Source organism: Ranitomeya variabilis, chromosome 3 (genome assembly GCF_051348905.1).
Source record: "Ranitomeya variabilis isolate aRanVar5 chromosome 3, aRanVar5.hap1, whole genome shotgun sequence".
In the NCBI taxonomy this organism is placed as follows: domain Eukaryota; kingdom Metazoa; phylum Chordata; class Amphibia; order Anura; family Dendrobatidae; genus Ranitomeya; species Ranitomeya variabilis.
The window spans coordinates 250,830,279-250,849,368 of NC_135234.1; the positions used below are offsets into that span (position 1 = coordinate 250,830,279).

Genomic DNA, 19,090 nt, shown 5'->3' on the forward strand with positions numbered 1-19,090 from the left:
CTTTTATAAAGCACTTTGCTTGTTCACAGTTGAAAAGTCCCCACTCTTAAAGGGGTTGTCCGATCTTCTGATAAAAGTCTGCAGCCACTATAAGTTACTGTACAAATCCAAATCCTGACAGCATGTATGCACATTGTCAGTATTCACCGGTATTGCCGGATAGAGTGGTTGGTCATGTGACCACAAATATGAGACTTGCATACATGCGGTCATGTACTGACTAGACATAATTGGCAATTCTTTTGTATTGACAGATATTGCCAGTGTAGGCGGTCATGTGACCACAACTTCAGTATGCGATTTGCATTTATGCTGTCACATGCTGCCTAGATGTTCTTGACTTTTCTCAATTTGCATTAAAAAAATAATGCCAGTGAGATCAGGCGGTCATGTGAATGGAAGTAAGAGATTTGCATACATGAGGTTCATATGCAGACTAGACCTATTCGGCCTTTCTCAATTCACTTATATTGAGAGATGCCAGGCATGTCTAGTCAGAAAGTGACTGGAAGTATGCAAATCACATACTTGTAGTCATGTAACTGCTCGATTCAATGGAAATGCCAATGATTCCTGACGGAGTGTGCACCATATTCTACCACCAGCATTCAGAAGTTTATAGTGATTTAAAGTGAATACAGATTTTTATCAGAAGATCGGATACCCCATTAGGCTAGCACTGCATTGTATGATCAGGGAAGGAAGTAATTTTGAATGCCACATTTACAATGTGTTCTATTTCCTGTTAGAGACAGGGAACTGCAGGACCCAATTCTGGCGCCTGGTTAGGTGCATAAACCACCAGGTATTAGCCCTTTCCTTCATTCGTGACCACCAGGGAATAGAATTTTCACCACTTATACACAAGAGCACCAGGCATTAACATGTTTTTCTATCTCATCCCGCCAGACAATAAAATAAGAACCCTTCTCATTTACTGTAGAACACCCAAATAAACAAATATATAGCCACTTTTTATCCTTAACCAGCATGTGTCAACCTATGAGGAGAATTCATTAAAGATTTCCCCAGAACAACTTCTATTTATCACAGGATGCTAAAACTGCACATGTGTAATGATATAAGTCTCTATAGGTTACACGCCAATTTGCAACTCAGAACTGATAATGGTCTTGATTTTGCAGGTGCTGAAGTGGTGTGAGGTTTGATAATGGATCCAGTGGAATACAGAGCAGTCATCAAGTTCCTTAACTTGAAAGGCTGCACACCAAAGGAGACGTTCAATGAGATGAAAGAGGTTTATGGTGATGATTCCCCATCGTCAAGAACTAGCATCATCAATTAAAATGTGGTCGGACTTTGGTGAAAACAGCTCCAATTCCAGAGCAACCCCACTCTGCTATTGATGAACACACCATCCAGCAAGTGGAGGTCACCAGTTTGTAAAATCGCCACGTAACCATTCGCCACCTAGCCCAAAATGTAAAGACTAGTGTGGGGTCCGTGAAAACCTCATCCAAGACCATCTTCACATGCATAAGGTATCCGCTTGCTGGGTTCCCCGGCTGCTCACACCTTTCCAGAAGCTGGAACGAGTCAAATGCTCTCAGGCTCTATTGACGATGTGTCATGGAAACCAGGAGGACTTTTTCAACAGACTGATCACACAGGATGAAAGCTGGGTCCATCACTATGACCCTGAGACTAAAGTCCAGTTGATGCAATGGAAACATCATGACTCACCGCCTCTAAAGAAAGTACGTGCCCAACCCTCGGCAGGCAAGGTCATGCTCATAGTATTTTTGGACCAGCACAGAGTAGTATTGATGGATTTCCTAGCAAAGGGTACCATGATCACTGTGGCATACTATGCTTCTCTGCTGCGGAAATTGCAGGAGGCCATCAAAACCAGAGTGGCATGCTAACCAAAGGTGTCCACCTTCTGCAAGACAGTGCACCAGATCACAACTCACATGTTGCCCAAATGGAAGCATGCTCCTGTGGCTTTGAAATTCTACAGCATTCCCCTTATTCACCTTACCTTGCACCATCAGACTTCCACCTCTTTCCAACAATTAAGCTATTTTTGAAGGGAAAGCATTTACCAGATGATGAGATTCTGATTTCCAAAGTCACAATGAGGCTTTTGGAGCAACCTGTCCACTTCTACAAGTGAGGTGTTTACAGTTGCTTAAAGAGATGGGAGAAGTGTGTCTTCTCCTATGTAGAGAAGGACCTATGTAGAGAAGGACTAATAACTGTGCTAAGTTTCATTGCTCTCAGCCAACAGGAAGTGGTTCAGGGGAACTCTTTAATGAACGCTCCTCGTAAGTCCACATGTTCCCCAACAAGTCATGCTTTCATGGTTTCTTTAGTATTGCTTAGATGATGTTTTAGGATAGCCTAAAATTATGACCTGTTATGACTAGAATTGTCCTGTGCCTAACAAGGAAGGTACAATAACTTGGGTCAACAGTGCTAATGACCTTATAGTCTCCTCTAATTAGGTCACTGGGAAGTTATTCTAAAATCTTTTTTTCTTATACTGCTTTCTACACCTGAGTTCACTATGTTGTCCCTGAGTCTCAGTTCACAAATAGGATATCTATATATTTCAAATGTCTGATATAGTATGTCAGATTAATCAGATCTTATCACCTATGGTGTTGTACAGATAACTGCATTACAATGACGTAGCAATTGTATGTCACTATTATGAGAAACCGCATCTAATTCCTACATAAATGCTTGCTGATAGATGTAAAGAAGAAAAGGCCATTTGTGACCTCAATCTATTGACAAAAAAAAGATGGTAATGATTTTAGACCAAATTCCAAGTTGAAGTATGGGTGTGACGTTAGATCTCATGGTCATAGACGATAAAAGACAAAACTATGTGTAAAAGCAAACAAAATGGATTTCCGTATTGTTCTAAACTAAATAGAAATTGTATGCCTTCTCTTCACCAATGTGCCATCACTTACTATTATATGCTTTTGCATGTAGCACAGCCCCTGGTCTCTGATTGGTCAAATCGGTGAGTCCGTTGTGTTCAGAGAGGTTTAATTCCAAATTCTGGAAGCAGGGACACAGAAGTCAGAGTCTTATACTCAGGATAGGAATTGGATAGAGCAACAAGGTAAGAGAGACACCAAGTATTTTATTAGTATGTAGGTTGACATTTCATAGAAGTGGTAAATTAAAGTCCATCATGTATGACCAAAACTAAGGCATTATGGTAAACTGACTCCAATGGTAATCTGACCTTCGCAACAACTATTCATGTTCTTCTACCATTATATTGTAGTGATGAGTTTTTCATTTCATTAACGTTATCTGTGGCTAAAATGTTGAAACTCGATGTTATTTTTGGCTTATTTCCCATCTTTTACTTCCATAGGATAGAACATGAATGCATTGCTCTGGCTATCCACCCTGGCCCTCTGGTTAGGAGTTGCCTACTCCCAAAGTAAGCTAAGATTGGATTTCCTTTAAGAAATTAATATACAAATGTGATATGTTAAAAATGTATTAAGTAAAACCATCAATGATTCTTATACCAGAAAGTGATATGTATAGGTATAATAAACTGACATTATAGGATATATTGCATATAATGTGATTATTTACGATGATCATTGTTTAATTACATGAGATCTGTATCTCTATTTCATCAACATCTCATCACAAAGTCAGTGTATTCTTTATGAGGATAAGTTTGCCTCACACAAAAACTGCCCAAAAAATGCCGAACTATTATTAAAGGGAATCTGTCACCTCATTTTTCGCATATAAGCTGCGGCCACCGCCATCAGGGTCTTAACTACAGCTTTCTGTAATGCTGTAAATAAGCCCCAGATGTAAGATAATAAAAACAACTTAGATTATACTCACCCAGGGGCGGTCCCCCTGCAGTCCGGGTCTGATGGGCATCGCAGTTCCAGGTCCGGCGCTTCCCATCTTCATGCGATGTCGTCCTCTTCCTTGCTTCTGTTGTGGCACTTGCGCAGGTGTACTTTGTCTGCCCTGTTGAGGGCAATGTAAAGTACTGCAGTGCGCAGGCACCGGGCCTCTCTGACCTTCCCCGCACCTGCGCACTGCAGTACTTTGCTCTGCCCTCGACAGGGCAGAGATTCATGCTTGTGCAGGAGCCGCGACAGAAGCAAGGAAGAGGATGTAATCGTATGAAGATGGGAGGCGCTGGACCCGGACCGCTCCGGGACCACCCCTGGGTGAGTATAATCAAACTTGTTTTTCTTATCTTTTAGGTTACATCGGGGACTTATCTACAGCATTACAGAATGCTGTAGATAAGCCCCTAATGGCGGTGGCCGCAGCTTATATACGAAAAATGAGGTGACAAATTCCCTTTAATGGTTAGTGAAGTTTTAGTAGCCACCAGTTTTTTAACCCCTTAACGACTAGAGGTATTTTTGGTTTTGCATTTACATTTGTTGCTCCCCTTTTTCCCAGAGCCATAACTTTTTTTTATCAAAATGGCCATGTCAGGGCTTGTTTTTTGCGGGACGAGTTGTACTTTTGAACGACTCCATTGGGTTTACCATATCATGTACTCGAAAGAGGAAAAAAAATTCCAAGTGCAGTGAAATTGCAAAAAAAGTGCAATCCAACAGTTGTTTTTTTTTTTTTTTGTCACCATGTTCATTGAATGCTAAACCTGACCTGCTGTTTTGATTCTCCAGGTCATTATGAGTTCATAGACACCTAACATGTCTAGGTTCTTTTTTGTCTAAGTGGTGAAAAAAAAATCCAAAGTTCCTTTAAAAAAGAAAAAATTAAAAAAAATTGCACCATTTTCTGATACCCGTAGCTTCTCCATTTTTCGTGATCTCTGGTCAGGTTATGGCTTATTTTTGGTGCGTCGAGCTGACGTTTTTAGTGTTACAATTTTGGTGCAGATACAATATTTTAATCGCCCGTTATTGTATTTTAATTCAATGTCACCACGACCAAAAAAAGTAATTCTGGCGTTTTTACTTTTTTTCCTCGCTACGCCGTTTAGCAATCAGGTTAATTCTTTCTTTATTGATAGATCGGGCGATTCTGAACACAACGATACCAAATATGTGTATGTTTGTTTTTTTATTGTTTTATTTTGAATGAGGCAAAAGGGGGGTTATTTGAACTTTTGTATTTTTCTTATTTTTAAAATATTTTTTAAAACTTTTTTTTTTTTACTTTTGGCATGCTTCAATAGTATCCATGGGACTAGAAGCTGCCATAATCCGATCGGCTTTGCTACATACAGGTGATGATCAAATCACCTGTATGTAGCAGAATTGCTGTCTTGCTATGAGCGTGGACCACCGGGCGGCGCTCATAGCAATCCAGCAGTGACAACCATAGAGGTCTCCAGGAGACCTCTGGTTGTCATGCCAACCTATCGATGACCCACGATCACATGACGGGGGTCACCGATGGGCGGATTTCCGTCCCGATGAATGCGTTAAATGCCGCTGTCAGAGTTTGACAGTGGCATTTACCGGGTTAATGGGTTAATAGCCACAGGTGGATCGCGATTCCACCCACCGCTGTTTCGGGCACATGTCAGCTGTTAATAACAGCTAACTTGTTCTGGGAAAGATGTGGGTTCACCGCTGGAGCCCACATCGAAGGGAGGAAGTCCGACATTGGCGTAAATGTACGCCCGATGTCGGAAAGGGGATAAGATTGTCTCAATTCAAAAATGAAAACATTTTCTGGGCTGAGAAGAAAAGTTTACAGCCACTCTAATTGACTGCAGTCTACCAAATCGTGACAGTGACAGGGTGAGCTAAATGTATGCGATATGAATACTTGAATCTAAGTAGAGATGAGCGAATTTGTTCGGTTTTTGTCCCCAAATCTGATTTTGACATATTTGTGCCATATTCAAACACTATTTGTGCCGAATGTATGTTTAAAGGGAACCTGTCACCCCGTTTTTGGAAGATGGGATAAAAATAGCGTTAAATAGGGGCAGAGGTGGGCGTTACATTAGTGTGTTTGTTATGCGTTTATTACCCACCTAAGTTGCCGAAATACCTTTGCAAAGTCTCCGTTTTCGCCTGTCAATCAGGCTGGTCTGGTCAAAAGGGCGTTGTCTTCCCCCAGATTTTGCGTAGTTTTCCGTTGGTGGCGTAGTGGTGTGCGCATGCCCAAAGTCCTGAATCCTCTGCCAGGGGATTTAAAAGAGTGCGCTGTTCGTTTTCATTGGTGATCGGTGGGCGTGGCCATCTTGCTTTGGCCGCGCGTGCGCAGAAGCGGCGCTCTGCTGGCCGCGGCTTCAGGAAAATGGCCGCGGGATGCCGCGCGTGCGCAGATGGATATCGCGGCGGCCATTTTCCTGAAGCCGCGGCCAGCAGAGCGCCGCTTCTGCGCACGCGCGGCCAAAGGAAGATGGCCGCGCCCACCGATCACCAATGAAAACGAACAGCGCGCTCTTTTAAATCCCCTGGCAGAGGATTCGGGACCTTGGGCATGCGCACACCACTACGCCACCAACGGAAAACTACGCAAAATCTGGGGGAAGACAACGCCCTTTTGACCAGACCAGCCTGATTGACAGGCGAAAACGGAGACTTTGCAAAGGTATTTCGGCAACTTAGGTGGGTAATAAACGCATAACAAACACACTAATGTAATGCCCACCTCTGCCCCTATTTAACGCTATTTTTATCCCATCTTCCAAAAACGTGGTGACAGGTTCCCTTTAATGATCGGTTCCCAACATAATCAGTAATATCTACTGCCATTGACTCTAATGACATTCGGATGTGTTTGACAAATATTCGACAATATTCGATGCCGATCGTACTCGGAAACAAATCCGAACAAATTCGTTCATCTCTAAATCTAAGGCAGTGTTCCCCAAGTCCGTTCCTCAAGAGCCACCAACAGGTAATGTTTTCAGGATTTTCTTCGTATTGCACAGGTGATAATTGCATCACCTGGACAGGCAAGCATTCAATGACCTGTGCAATACTAAGGAAATCCTCAAAACATGACCTGTTGGTGGCTCTTGAGGACCAGACTTGGGGAACACTGATCTAAGGAGTAAGGTTTTTCCTTGTTGAGAGCGACAAGCCAGGTTTGGCATGGAAGCATAAGGAGACTTAAAAGCCTTGCATGCTCCTCTGGGAAATTAAATATGCATATTGCAAGGCTCGTTAAAGAGTTGAGACTGACTTGTAGGATTTCCAATACGTTGCACTAAAGTTCAAGTCCTCTTCGTCTCTGAAAAGACAATTTGCATATTTAATTTCCCAGAGGAGCATGCAAGGTGTTTAAGTCTCCTCATACTGGTGTGCCAGACCTAGCATGTCACTCTCCAGAAGGAGAAACTTTACCCCTTAGATCCCATTCTAAGCCTCTAACCTGTCCAAATCAGATCTCATGCTTTGCACTGATGAGGGTCAATACCCCAAAACACTGTGTCTGCAAATTGAGATTGACATCCTAAGTCATATTGCAAGGCTTATTAAAGAATCGATATTGACTTGTAGGATTGCAACTTCCTATAGGTGGCACTAGAGTTCAAGTCCTCTTCCTCTCTGGAGACAATTTTCATATTGAATACTTGAAGCCAGGTGCCAAAAAGACTCTCCTCAGCTTCTTTCTATGGAAGAAAGTTGACATATGGCCAAAAATATGCAAATTGCATATATGCGATCTTGTGATTGCCAGTGCACACACTGTCACATCTTGGCAGTCTACACTCACATACTGTGACTATAGACTTTTCTTCTCTGTCCAGATATACCAGAATGATTAACAATCAAAATGATTGCCAACGTTCATTAAAAAACATTATTTAGATCTGTTTTTCTTGAATTTACAATCAGGATCTGCTTTTGTCCAGAATCAGCACCATTCTTGTCCATAGGCTGTATCGCAACGTAACCCCCTTTCAGGCAGTAGGACTGAACAGCAATGCCAGACAAAACCTATAGACACAATAGCCTTATTCTAGATCTAAAACAACCATGCTAATTAATAATTTAGCCAAAGCTGCCAAAAAGGAAGCAGAATCTGACAATAATTATGGTGGATACTCTTGATAGAACCATATCGATCAAGCAGCAATTATGCAGCATGAAGATCAAAAAGTGTTTTAACAAAGGCGACAGAAAATAAAACATAAGGCATACATATACCAATACACTGGTGGTAAGTGGTGTGTAGCTGTCCTTCCCGTTGTGTGTGTTATGGTTTGAGGCACCTTTTTATTCTTATTGTCTGTGTTTTGTGAATTTTTTAACATACACACATGGTCAAAATTGTTGGTACCCTTCGTTTAATGACAGAAAAACCCACAAAGGTCACAATTTATTCAAAAATTCTGAGAAGCAGGGTTGAAAAGCAATGTCTGACTTTCATTTGTTCATTTTCATAGATCTTTTATTTATTATTACTTTTGTCAGATTCAAGCTATTTCTGTGACCATTGTGGGTTTTTTTCTGTCATTAAACGAGGGGTACCAACAATTTTGACCACGTGTGTATGTTGAAATAAAGTGTTTTATTTTATGTTGCCATTGCTAAAGCACTTTTTGATCTTCATGCTGCCTAATTGGTTCTAACTTATATAGAGTGTTGCCCGCTCCTCGTGTGAGGAAAATGGGCCCTGGGTAATATGCTTATTGGATACTGTTGATGTGGTTTAAAACTGAGTGTAGATTAATACGGCTATTACTATAAAGCCTCATACAAAGAAATGGTTGTATAACGACTCCATGCAGGCTCTGAATTATATGAAGTCATGATATAAAGATTTTTGAGGTCTTTGTGTAAAATCAGAGTTTCCTTTTTGTCAGATTTGTGCCATTTGCGCTGTGGATATTATCTGCAGTGTATGTACAAGATTTAAAAAAAAAAAAACTCCTGCGCAATGTTGGTTCACTAAAATGTGGAATTTCTGGTTGGAAGGTTTGCAACCAGTGTGAACGTACACTTACGGTAATCTGTGAAATTAATATTTAGCAATTCATTGAGATATTGTTTTTATGATAATCGCACCAATTTTAAAAGTGGAAATTATCTGGTTATCAGCACAAAATGACTGTTCAAACCAAAAAGAACACAATGTAGAGAACATAGCCCTAATAAAAATTGTCCCTCCTGTATCCACATCAAATGCTGCATTTGCCAAAATTATTCTTAATTCAGCTATGCTAATGAGGCACTCGGTGCACCCTTGCAGTGTCCAAGCAGTTCTGATTAAATTCTCACCTACTTAGCTTATACTCTCTCTCCACTTTCTTCTGGCTCCAGTAAAACCAGAGCTATCAATCAAGCAAGAGGGCTAGAAATAGATGGAAAGCAAGTAGTGGGAAGTTGCACTGAACTGCTTGGCCTGGGCAAGAGTTCACCTCATTAGCATATATGACCAAAGGGTTTCTATATTTTCTGTAGATCTATGAGGCCATTGATAAGGGGTTTTCCAGTGATGAACAACCCATTTAAGCTTCCAGTTAGTCCTTTCTGGGTGGAGGCAGGGCAGTTCAAGGCTAGATTACATGAAATCTGTTAGATACTAAATACAATGATTTAATATAAAGATTTTATATGGTACTAAGCTTCCCAACAATATGTACAAAAAGTTGCTCCAAATCATTGATTCTACTAAATATTAGGTAATGTAGAAGCTTTTTATATGTATACTATGAAAATTCAGTTGTTATTGATATTTTTAGGCAAGTATGCCATACCCAACCATGTTTGAAATAGGCATCTATCACGAGAGGTTCTCATTTTATAGCGCAATGATCCCTACATAAGACTTTTGTCTTATTAGTCCCATCCTTGTAGAGATATATGTGTGTACTATGGTCAGAGGCTTAATTTGAAGCTTATGTGCCTAGCTCTTCAGCACCCCACATGTGCCATTTATAGCACTGGTATTTTGTCATGGGTAGAGGAGCCTGAAGCATGAGCGGCCAGGCTTCAGTGTTACCTTTGCACAACCCTTTATGCCTCTGAATTCTATACTTCGTCTGCTTTGGAAGATATTCTGTTACAATTTTTTTCCTGTAACTGCTATATTCTTTGTCTCTTCGTTTAACACAGATGCAAAGACTTGTGCTTCCTGTCATCCTACGGCTGGCCTGTGCACCCAGAAAACAGACTATGTGACATGCAGCTGTATGTCTGGCTTTGCAGGGAATGGCATTAACTGCACCCCCATTGCCTCATGCACTACAGAAACATGCTGCTCCGAAGGCTATTACTGGGATAACAGGGTAGGTTATAAAATCTGCACAGATATCAATGAATGCACCGATGTGACTTTGAACAAGTGTGTCCCTTCAACAACTTGTGTAAACAAGATTGGCATCTATCTTTGTGGCAGCACCAAAAATATTGCATGCAACACTGGAGTCTGCGCTTTTGACCAAGACTGTCTAAATGTTGGAGGTACTGTACAATGTGCAGACCCATGTCAAAACTACCAGCAGCTAAATGGAACCAATCGATTGTCTACAATAAACTCCACCGGTGTGTTCACCACTGATCGATACAACTTTGGTTGGTTCCGATACAATGGAACTGGTTTGAGAATGAAAGAAGGTTGTATTGGTTCCACAAAATGTGGATCAGCTGAACCCTTTACCCTTAACAGCAGCCATCCAGCGATTGGACAAGGAGTTGTGTTGATGAATCTTATAGCTAACACTGCAACTGGATGCACAGCCGCAGGAACCATCCCTGTGAAAGCCTGCCCAGGGCAATACTATGTCTATAAATTCTCTGGAAGCTTAAAGTCTGAGGATTATTGCACAGGTAAGTGAGGCTCAATGACCCCATATGACTAAACTAAATGATTTGTCTTATTATAAGAAAACCCGTAGTCAAATGATTTGTTAAAATCATCTAAGCTTCTAAAAGTGAATTACATATTTAGGACTCCCATCAATTAGACTGAGGAAACAGAAAGTCAGCCTTTCTAGAATACTAGGTCTGTGCTTGCATTAAATGGATAGTTTGTTGAAAAACCCCCCATAATTCAATGGTTACTTTCCCTGTGTTTGTATTACAGGGGAACTAAACTCTTGCCAGGTTTTCCCGTAGATTATAATAAATCAGTAGTGATACACATTACTTGGAGCGCTCCCAAAAATCAGCTGTTCGGCACCGCAGCTGCACGAGTACCGGCTGTGTGACGGTCACAACCTTCAGGATCTCCATGCATGTGTTGTGACTGTCACACAGCCACGATGCTGAACAGCTGATTATTAGGAGAGCTCCTGGTATCCAGGTTCCCAATGCAGTTATTCGGTAAGCACTATAGCTATTCGGATAAAGAGTTATCCAAAGCTTCGCTCATCCCTATTAGTGATCTTTTGAAACGGGCTTTAGCAGTTTACATGCAATTTTAATGCAACCTTAATCTTATTAAAAATGGTTTCATGACTTTCAATAAATATGCATGCACCTTCCTTCAATTGTATGTTTCACCTTGCATTGAACCAATTTACACTATGAGGCTAAAGGTTTAAAATATTTTATGGTATAGGATAAATTATGTTTACTGTTTGCCTTGAGTCATTATTGATTTTTTCATGATTGATGTTTCATTTCAGATGCATCTCCATTTGTTGTTCCAACTCTGGCTCCAACTACAACTATTATTACCACGACAACAACCACACCAACGACTACCACCCCAACTACAACAACTCCAATGACTACAACTCCAACTACTACTACCCCAACTACTACTACTCCAACTACCACAACTCCAACTACTACTACCCCAACAACTACTACCCCAACTACCACAACTCCAACTACTACTACCCCAACTACTACTACCCCAACTACCACAACTCCAACTACTACTACCCCAACTACCACAACTCCAACTACTACTACCCCAACTACTACTACCCCAACTACCACAACTCCAACTACCACAACTCCAACTACTACTACCCCAACTACTACTACCCCAACTACCACAACTCCAACCACTACTATTCCAACAACCACTACTCCAGCTACTACAACTCAAACCACTACCACCCCAACTACTACAACCTCTACAACTACCATCCCAACTACCACACCAACAACCCCAATAACCACCACCCCAACTACCACACTAATTACAACAACATCATTGCCAACTACCATTCAACCAGAGCAAAATATCACTGTGACCACATTAAGGAGCACAAGCATAATGAATGTCACATCCACAACAGAACTTGTGAATGGCACTGAAATCACAAGTTTAGAGCTGAATGAGACTACATCTCTCTATATTGAAGTGAAAAACATTAGTCCCACCAATATAACAACCTATATCAATAGCACAGTCATACCTTTTTACTCCAGAACAATAATTGGGTCTGGTAACCCTGACACATTCATTGACAGACCACAACCTCAAAACTCAGAAAATGAAACTGTTACTCCCAACCAGCAACTTTTCCAGGCTAATATGTACACAGATGAGCCTGCACAAACCAAAACCATAACTGAGACCTTTACAGTTGATAAGGTCAATTTTACAAGCACCACTACAACAACAACTATTACAACAGAGGAGATCATAGTGTTGCAACCACTATTTTAGTTATGCCTTAAATCCCTCTCATGGATAAACCATTTACACATGTATCAGATTTTACCACATTCATGTCCATATGCTAAGGTTGGATTTCCAATGTCTCATTACATCTACAATAGGGAAGAAAGTAAAATTTCTCACATCTAGCCACTTGATCTAAGCATATTTACAAACCTGCCTATCCTATTAGAGTCACTTAATTTATTACTCACTGGGGACATGGTGTTTGTGAGTAGATACGTGTGATGCTCTGTGGCCTATTAGTGCATAAAGACTGATATTAAGTTAAATTAGAACCAATTCTAGGTTACTGGCCTTGTGGACCTGAAGAAACTTTGTACCTGAATGTAATACAAACTCATATAATACTCATTTAAGTTTGTATGTTGTAAATAAAGTAATTGAATGTAAAATGCAATACTGAATGTTGTCAAGTGTTGTCTTCCATTTATAACCCTTTGGAGTGTTCATAATCATGATCTATTGGTAGAATTTTTAACAAACGGAGACCTTCTATGTCTTTTGAGGAGACTTTACATATGAAACAGCTTTTTAACCATTTGGTTTTATATGGACTCTTTATGCACTTGTACAAGTTAATCATCTCCCCCTTAGATGTCTCTTCTCAAGACGCAAAAAAAAAAATCTAATTCCATGATTGTTGTGTCTACAGGTAGGTCTTCTCATCCTGTGTCATCCATACAGAGAGTCAATAGACTCCTCATTAGCCTGAGTCTAATGGCCGTTAGGAGGAGCCTTCATCTAGAGACTAAGGGTTTTAGTTTTTATTTCCAAGGTCATTCTATGTATAATACTATTGATATATTATTTATTTTCCATTCACTCCTTGATCCCCAGGTAGGGGCAGAGGTGGGATCAGTATTATGTTCAGATTATGCTCCTATGTATTTTTTTTTAATGCAGTTTGGAACTAATTTGAAACCTAACTGTATAAGGCATCTGAATGAGAACCTACTTCAGGATCATTTCTCTGTTTCGGATCTGAAAGAATATATTCAAAATTTCATGTCTGATCATTTTGGGGATCTCACCTCTCCCGCCATCAAGTTGGAAATGCTTAAAAGTGTTCTACTGGGTTTCCCATTTCACATGGTACACATCTAAAGAAGGAACGTGCTGAGGAAATAACGTTTCGGTCATCTTAGCAGAGCTCCAATATAAATGTCATCCAACACCCCCTACATATGCTAAACTTTCCACTACTCATTATAAACTTCTAGCCATTTTAGAGCAGAAATCTCATTATATGTGGAAACCTAGTCACATTTATCATCTAGGTAATAAAGTCCTACATCCATGCTCTTTAACTACTAATATTTCCTTTATCAATAGTTCAGATAGGAAAAAAGGTGCATAACTCCCAGGACATCCTTTCCAGTTTCAGAAATTTTGACCAATCTCATTATAAAATCATAGACCATTTCAATGATCTTTCGATCCCTCAACTTAAAGACAAGTCATATATTCATTCACATAGGCTCCCGTCCTTGCCGATTGAGTTACTAAAAGGATTTGAAGATAATTTCACATTGCGAGAGGTGACCACAGCTATTAAAGAATTGAAATTTGGGAAAAACCCTGATGGCTATACAACTGGATTTGTTAACTCCTTTCGGACCTTGGACATATCCAGTATGTAATGGAAGGGAATGACTTCTTGACCTTGGACGAATACGTCATGGCAATTTTGCGCGCACAGGAGTTGTGAGTGCGCAATAGCCCCTGGGTGTTCACCTAGCATTATAGCTGACACCTTACCCTCACTGCCTGGAGGGGTGCCAACACCGCTCCCTGCAGTGTAATCCCCTAAGTGCTGCAATTGATATCATTGCAGCATTTAGAAGGCAGGGAGAGCAAGAAGGCTCCCTCTCCCTTCCGATGGGCACCCCCACGACGTCATCGCGAGGGCTCGATCATTGACATTAAGACCCGAGGTAGTCATGACGATCCTTGGGTCACCAGACTAGCAACCTTGTGTGTCAGTGCATTGCAATGTTTTATCAGAGTGATCAGCCTGCTAAAATTGAATAGCCTATAGAGGACCTAAGTAAAAATAAAGTTAAAAAAATTATAAAAACATAAAAAAAAAAAAAAATCACAAAATAATAAAAAAATATAAACAAATTGTACCCATATATTTGTATTTTATGTAATATAATGTTTAAATAAACAGAAAGTACACATTTAGCCTTGCCGCGTCTGGAACAACCAGTCCCATAAAACTGTCGCACTAGTTAAACCCCAGTGAACACCATAAAAAAAGGGGACAAAAACCTATGGTTTTTCATCATACCGCCAAACAAAAAGTGGAATAAAGCGCAATTAAAAAAAAAAAAGTAAAACAAAATGGTATCTCTGAAAACACCATCTTGTCCTTCAAAAACAAGTCAACATACAACTCCATCAGTGCAAAAATTATAGCTCTCAGAATAAAGCAATTAAAGAATAATTTTTTCTATAAAATAGTTTTTGATAGTGTAAAAGTGCCAAAACATAAAAAAAAATATATATGTGGTATTGCTGTAATTGTAGTAACCTGAGGAATTAAAGATACCTTATCAATATTACCACACAAGAAACGGCATGAAAAAAAAACCTGAAAGCAGTTCCTGACTTGCTGGTTTTTGTTAATTCTGCCTCTCAAATATTGTAATAGAAAGCGATCAAAAACTGTTACTGTATGTGGTTGCATGCTATTGTTTGAGCACATGGCAGGGTTCGGATGGGATGAGCACTACTTGGTTTTTAAAATGTAGATTCCTTTTGAATAGATTGTGAGCTCCATTAGCCGAGCCACTGAGGTGCCAGATCATTAGAAACTCCCACAAGTGACCCCATATTGCAAACTTCACCGCTTAAGGAATTCATCAAGGGGTGTAGTGAGTATTTAGAACCCACATGTATCTCACATAATTTTGTAACATTGGTATATGGAAGTACAACATTATAGGGGTAAAAATAATAGGTGAAACTGGACCCCATAATTTATTGTGCCATTTCTCCTGAATGCAGTCATGCCCTATTCTCAGAAACTACTGTTAGGCCACACATCAGGGCTTTACTAGGAAGGAGCACAATTTGGCTTTTGGAGCACAGATTTTGGTACATTGGTTTGTGGGTGAAATTTGCAGAGAAAAGCCCCAAAAGTATAATAAAGAAACTAGGGAACACTTATGATGGAATAATATAGAGAAACACAAAGCTAAATACACATCCAGGTGCTACACTTTGTATGGGAGACAAAGTACACGTAAAAGGGAGAAAAAGACCAATGCAAAAATAGGTGTGCACACCCAAAGAATACAAAGCTTTATTTCATAATTATGGATACACAAACCTATTAAAAACATGTAAACACAACACAATCATTATCCAATATCCCTGGTACTACATCAAATGCCTAAATGGCCACAAATGTAGTAAGGAGCAATAAACAAACAATATTTATAAGACTCATGAATGGTTTATGCATATATTCACCGCTATGTAGAATGGAAATAATAATCATGGTATAGAGGTCACACATTGACCGGGTAACATGTGCTGTTTATATATATGAATGGAATGAAAACCTCCAAAGAAGGCTGAATAATAGGAGCAAATCAAATAGTGCTGCACTTGCATGCATAACGATAGATAGAAAGAGCCTGTAGTCAATACTACCTCATGTGCTCCATAAGCGCTCCAGGCCACAGAAAAATACCATAGTGAGCAAAAGGAGCGCAAGATCAGGGGTGTGGGGAGGACCCCACGTGTATCACTGTCCTGAGACAGCTTCTCAGGAGTAGTGTGTCCATAGACAGAAATATGCAGGATCTAATGCGAGCCTAATAATGGAGAAATGCTTACCGGTGTGCAAAGTCCACACACTCAATAAAGCCCAGGGAGGCGTATACATCAAGAAGCGTGCCTGGTAACCGGTGAGAATGGAGCCGCCGGCCTGGAAGTAGGCATCTCCCGCAATCAGCTGATGGGGTAAACATGCCTGAGTGTGCAGCTGCTCAAAATAGTAAGAAAATTGCTACTATATGTGCCCGTACTTATATACTACATTCAATGTTGCGAAGAAGAATCTGGCAGATATACATAACAGAGAGGAGCCCAGTGACATTATTATGGGCTTCCCTGCAGGGAATGCATGGGCCAAAGAAAATTGTTAAACATACAATATATAATACATAAAAGCAATGCCCGCTGAGTATTGCAAATGGAGCGCCCCCACTGCCGCATGGCCGAGGGGTACCCGGTACCGGGCCTCTCTGTCGCAGTTCTGGGGTTGTCACGGTGGCTAGACCCGGCCCGTGACCCTGCTGAGGGGCGTCCAATGAAGGTGGAGAGTGATGCTGTTGTGGTGTGGTGCAGGTCGCGGTGAATAATGAGGACACCAGGTTGCAGTCTCTTTACCTCTTTACTGAAGGCTTCAGGATCCTCAGTCCGGAATATGGTTAACCAGGCTACCTGAGTCCGGCCGGTCCGATGGCACCTCCAGAGTTCCCTTTGCAGGTGGAAATCTGTGCCTACCTTCTAGCGCTTGTGTGTTGCGGTCCTCCCCTGCTGTGCTTACGGGATAGTCCCCACAACTGTTGTGTCTGTTTCTGAAGTTCCCTCACAAGTCGATTATGATGTTCTTCTTCGTCCCCCCAGATGATATGGCTAGGACGCACCCCTATGACGGGTAGGCTCGGAGCTCTTCCGGGACCCTAGTGTCGCCCCTCTCCAAATGTTGCCCCCTATGTCTTCTTAGGTGATTTGAGTGAGACAGCCCGCCTATAACTGACTGTCCTGCCGTAGGTTTGAAGTAAGGCTTGGAGCTCAATACTTCCTCGGCGTTTCCGGCCACCGGCTACGCGCCTCAGTAGGATGTTGCCTCGTCTTACAGCACGTCTCCTACTGGTGTTTCTCTTTGTTGCGTTGATCTCGTTTCTCACTCAGCACAATAAACCTCGCTTCTTGTCCTTTCTTGGGGTACCGCCGCAATGACGTGCAGGCGCGGTCCCGTAACGTTCTTTCTGTTCACTAGGCCTCTGTCAGGATCCCACCCCTGACAGGGACCCCCCTGAATCTTCCCCTGCAACACCCTCTGCCACAGGATGTTGCCTGGTTCCAACCCAGTCAGCTTCTGTTCTAACTTTCTATCTAACCCCCAGTTTTACCAGATTGTGAGGAGTGGCCTAATACATAGCACCCTTAGCTCCCCCTGGAGGCCAGACTGTGAAGTGTATTGGTGTCTGTGATACCTGGTCAGGTGAACTCCTTCAGTGCCATCAGACGTACCATAGCCCCCCTTAGCGGCGGAGCATCAGTACTGCAATGACCAGGACTCTGGGGCGCTGCACAAATACCAAAGGAAGGAACCAACAGTAGTGATTAACCAGAGTCAGTGTCCGGCACAATGAATGAGTATATGTATACATGTATGTGTAATTGTTTAACATAATGGATAAGGGGCAGTGGCATATTTGCAAATTCAGAACGCAAAAAAAAAAAAAAAAACAACAAACAAACAAAAAAGCCCCTCATTATAATAGATGTGTATTGCGACAGGGAGCACAGCGACATTAATATGAACCCCCATGAAGCAAACACACATGTCGGGGAGATATTTATATAAGCGACACCTATGTAGACTATACATAATGAAAAAGATCACGGGGATATTCATTTAAAGAAGGCCTCAAGATGTATATATGAGAGGGTTTATACCCTTACAATAGGTGTTAGGTGTAACACCAAGAAGTAAAGACTATACATTTATCGTGTGAATCATAAGATAATTTGAACAATCAAGAGAAGAGCTATGACTATCCTAAATGTAGTGTCATAGGGGGAAATGAGGCCCCCAATAATATAGGCCTTGAGCCACCATAATAATTACGTATATAGCAGAAAAATGCACAAAAAAGATTAACCTAGGTTAATCCCCTAGATTCTAAAAAACATCCATTGAGGTCCTACATTAATTGTAAAAGCAAAAACATCATCTATGCACTGATTTGTCCATGTAGGAAGGTGTATGTTGGTCAAACTTCACAAGAATTCAGGAGGAGAGCCCAAAAGTACATATACACCATCAACCTGGCTGCTACAGATGAGAAAAAAGGTAAAGTGCTCACTCCCATGGCTGCCCATTTTCTCTCTCTACATCAGGGCAAAACAAATAAAAACAAATAATATCAGATATTTAGGGCTCCAAAAAATAATTAGCAATGCAAGGGGTGGCAGCAAAAGGAAAAACTACTGCAAGCTGAATACAAATGGATTTTTGAGCTTCAGTCTGTGACCCCTACTGGGCTCAACGAGGAATTATTGTTTACGGGCTTCCTGGGCTGAGACTCATTGCCATCTTTTCTCGCCTTTTTTTCTTGGGGGTCCACATTTTCCCTGTTTTTCCATATGGCTCTGATGACTCCCCTATAGCACTGTCAATGTTAACTAATTAGTGTTCCTACGTTTTCTTATTGCTTAGGTCTGGTTGTCTGTGACACATGAAACCTTTATGGCCTTCACTGTGCCTCTGGGGGCCTTATTCAGGATT

The 19,090-nt window shown here is 41.1% G+C and overlaps 1 protein-coding gene across 1 annotated transcript; it reads left to right on the plus strand.

Moving 5' to 3' along the window:
* Nucleotides 1-3,046: 3,046 nt before the first annotated feature.
* LOC143818136 (uncharacterized) lies at nucleotides 3,047-12,957 on the plus strand. The gene is made up of 4 exons (XM_077299547.1): nucleotides 3,047-3,100; nucleotides 3,362-3,430; nucleotides 10,029-10,742; nucleotides 11,543-12,957. Exons 2-4 carry the CDS (start codon nucleotides 3,370-3,372, stop codon nucleotides 12,538-12,540), a joined length of 1,773 nt encoding a protein of 590 aa, XP_077155662.1. The 5' UTR covers nucleotides 3,047-3,100; nucleotides 3,362-3,369; the 3' UTR covers nucleotides 12,541-12,957.
* The last annotated feature ends 6,133 nt before the right edge of the window (nucleotides 12,958-19,090 follow it).

Excerpts from the sequence above, each read along its gene's own strand:
- LOC143818136 (XM_077299547.1), top strand. The coding sequence starts at position 3,370 with ATGAATGCATTGCTCTGGCTATCCACCCTGGCCCTCTGGTTAGGAGTT. Across the intron at positions 3,431-10,028 it reads AGGAGTTGCCTACTCCCAAA|ATGCAAAGACTTGTGCTTCC; the intron begins GTAAGCTAAGAT and ends CGTTTAACACAG. Across the intron at positions 10,743-11,542 it reads GTCTGAGGATTATTGCACAG|ATGCATCTCCATTTGTTGTT; the intron begins GTAAGTGAGGCT and ends GTTTCATTTCAG.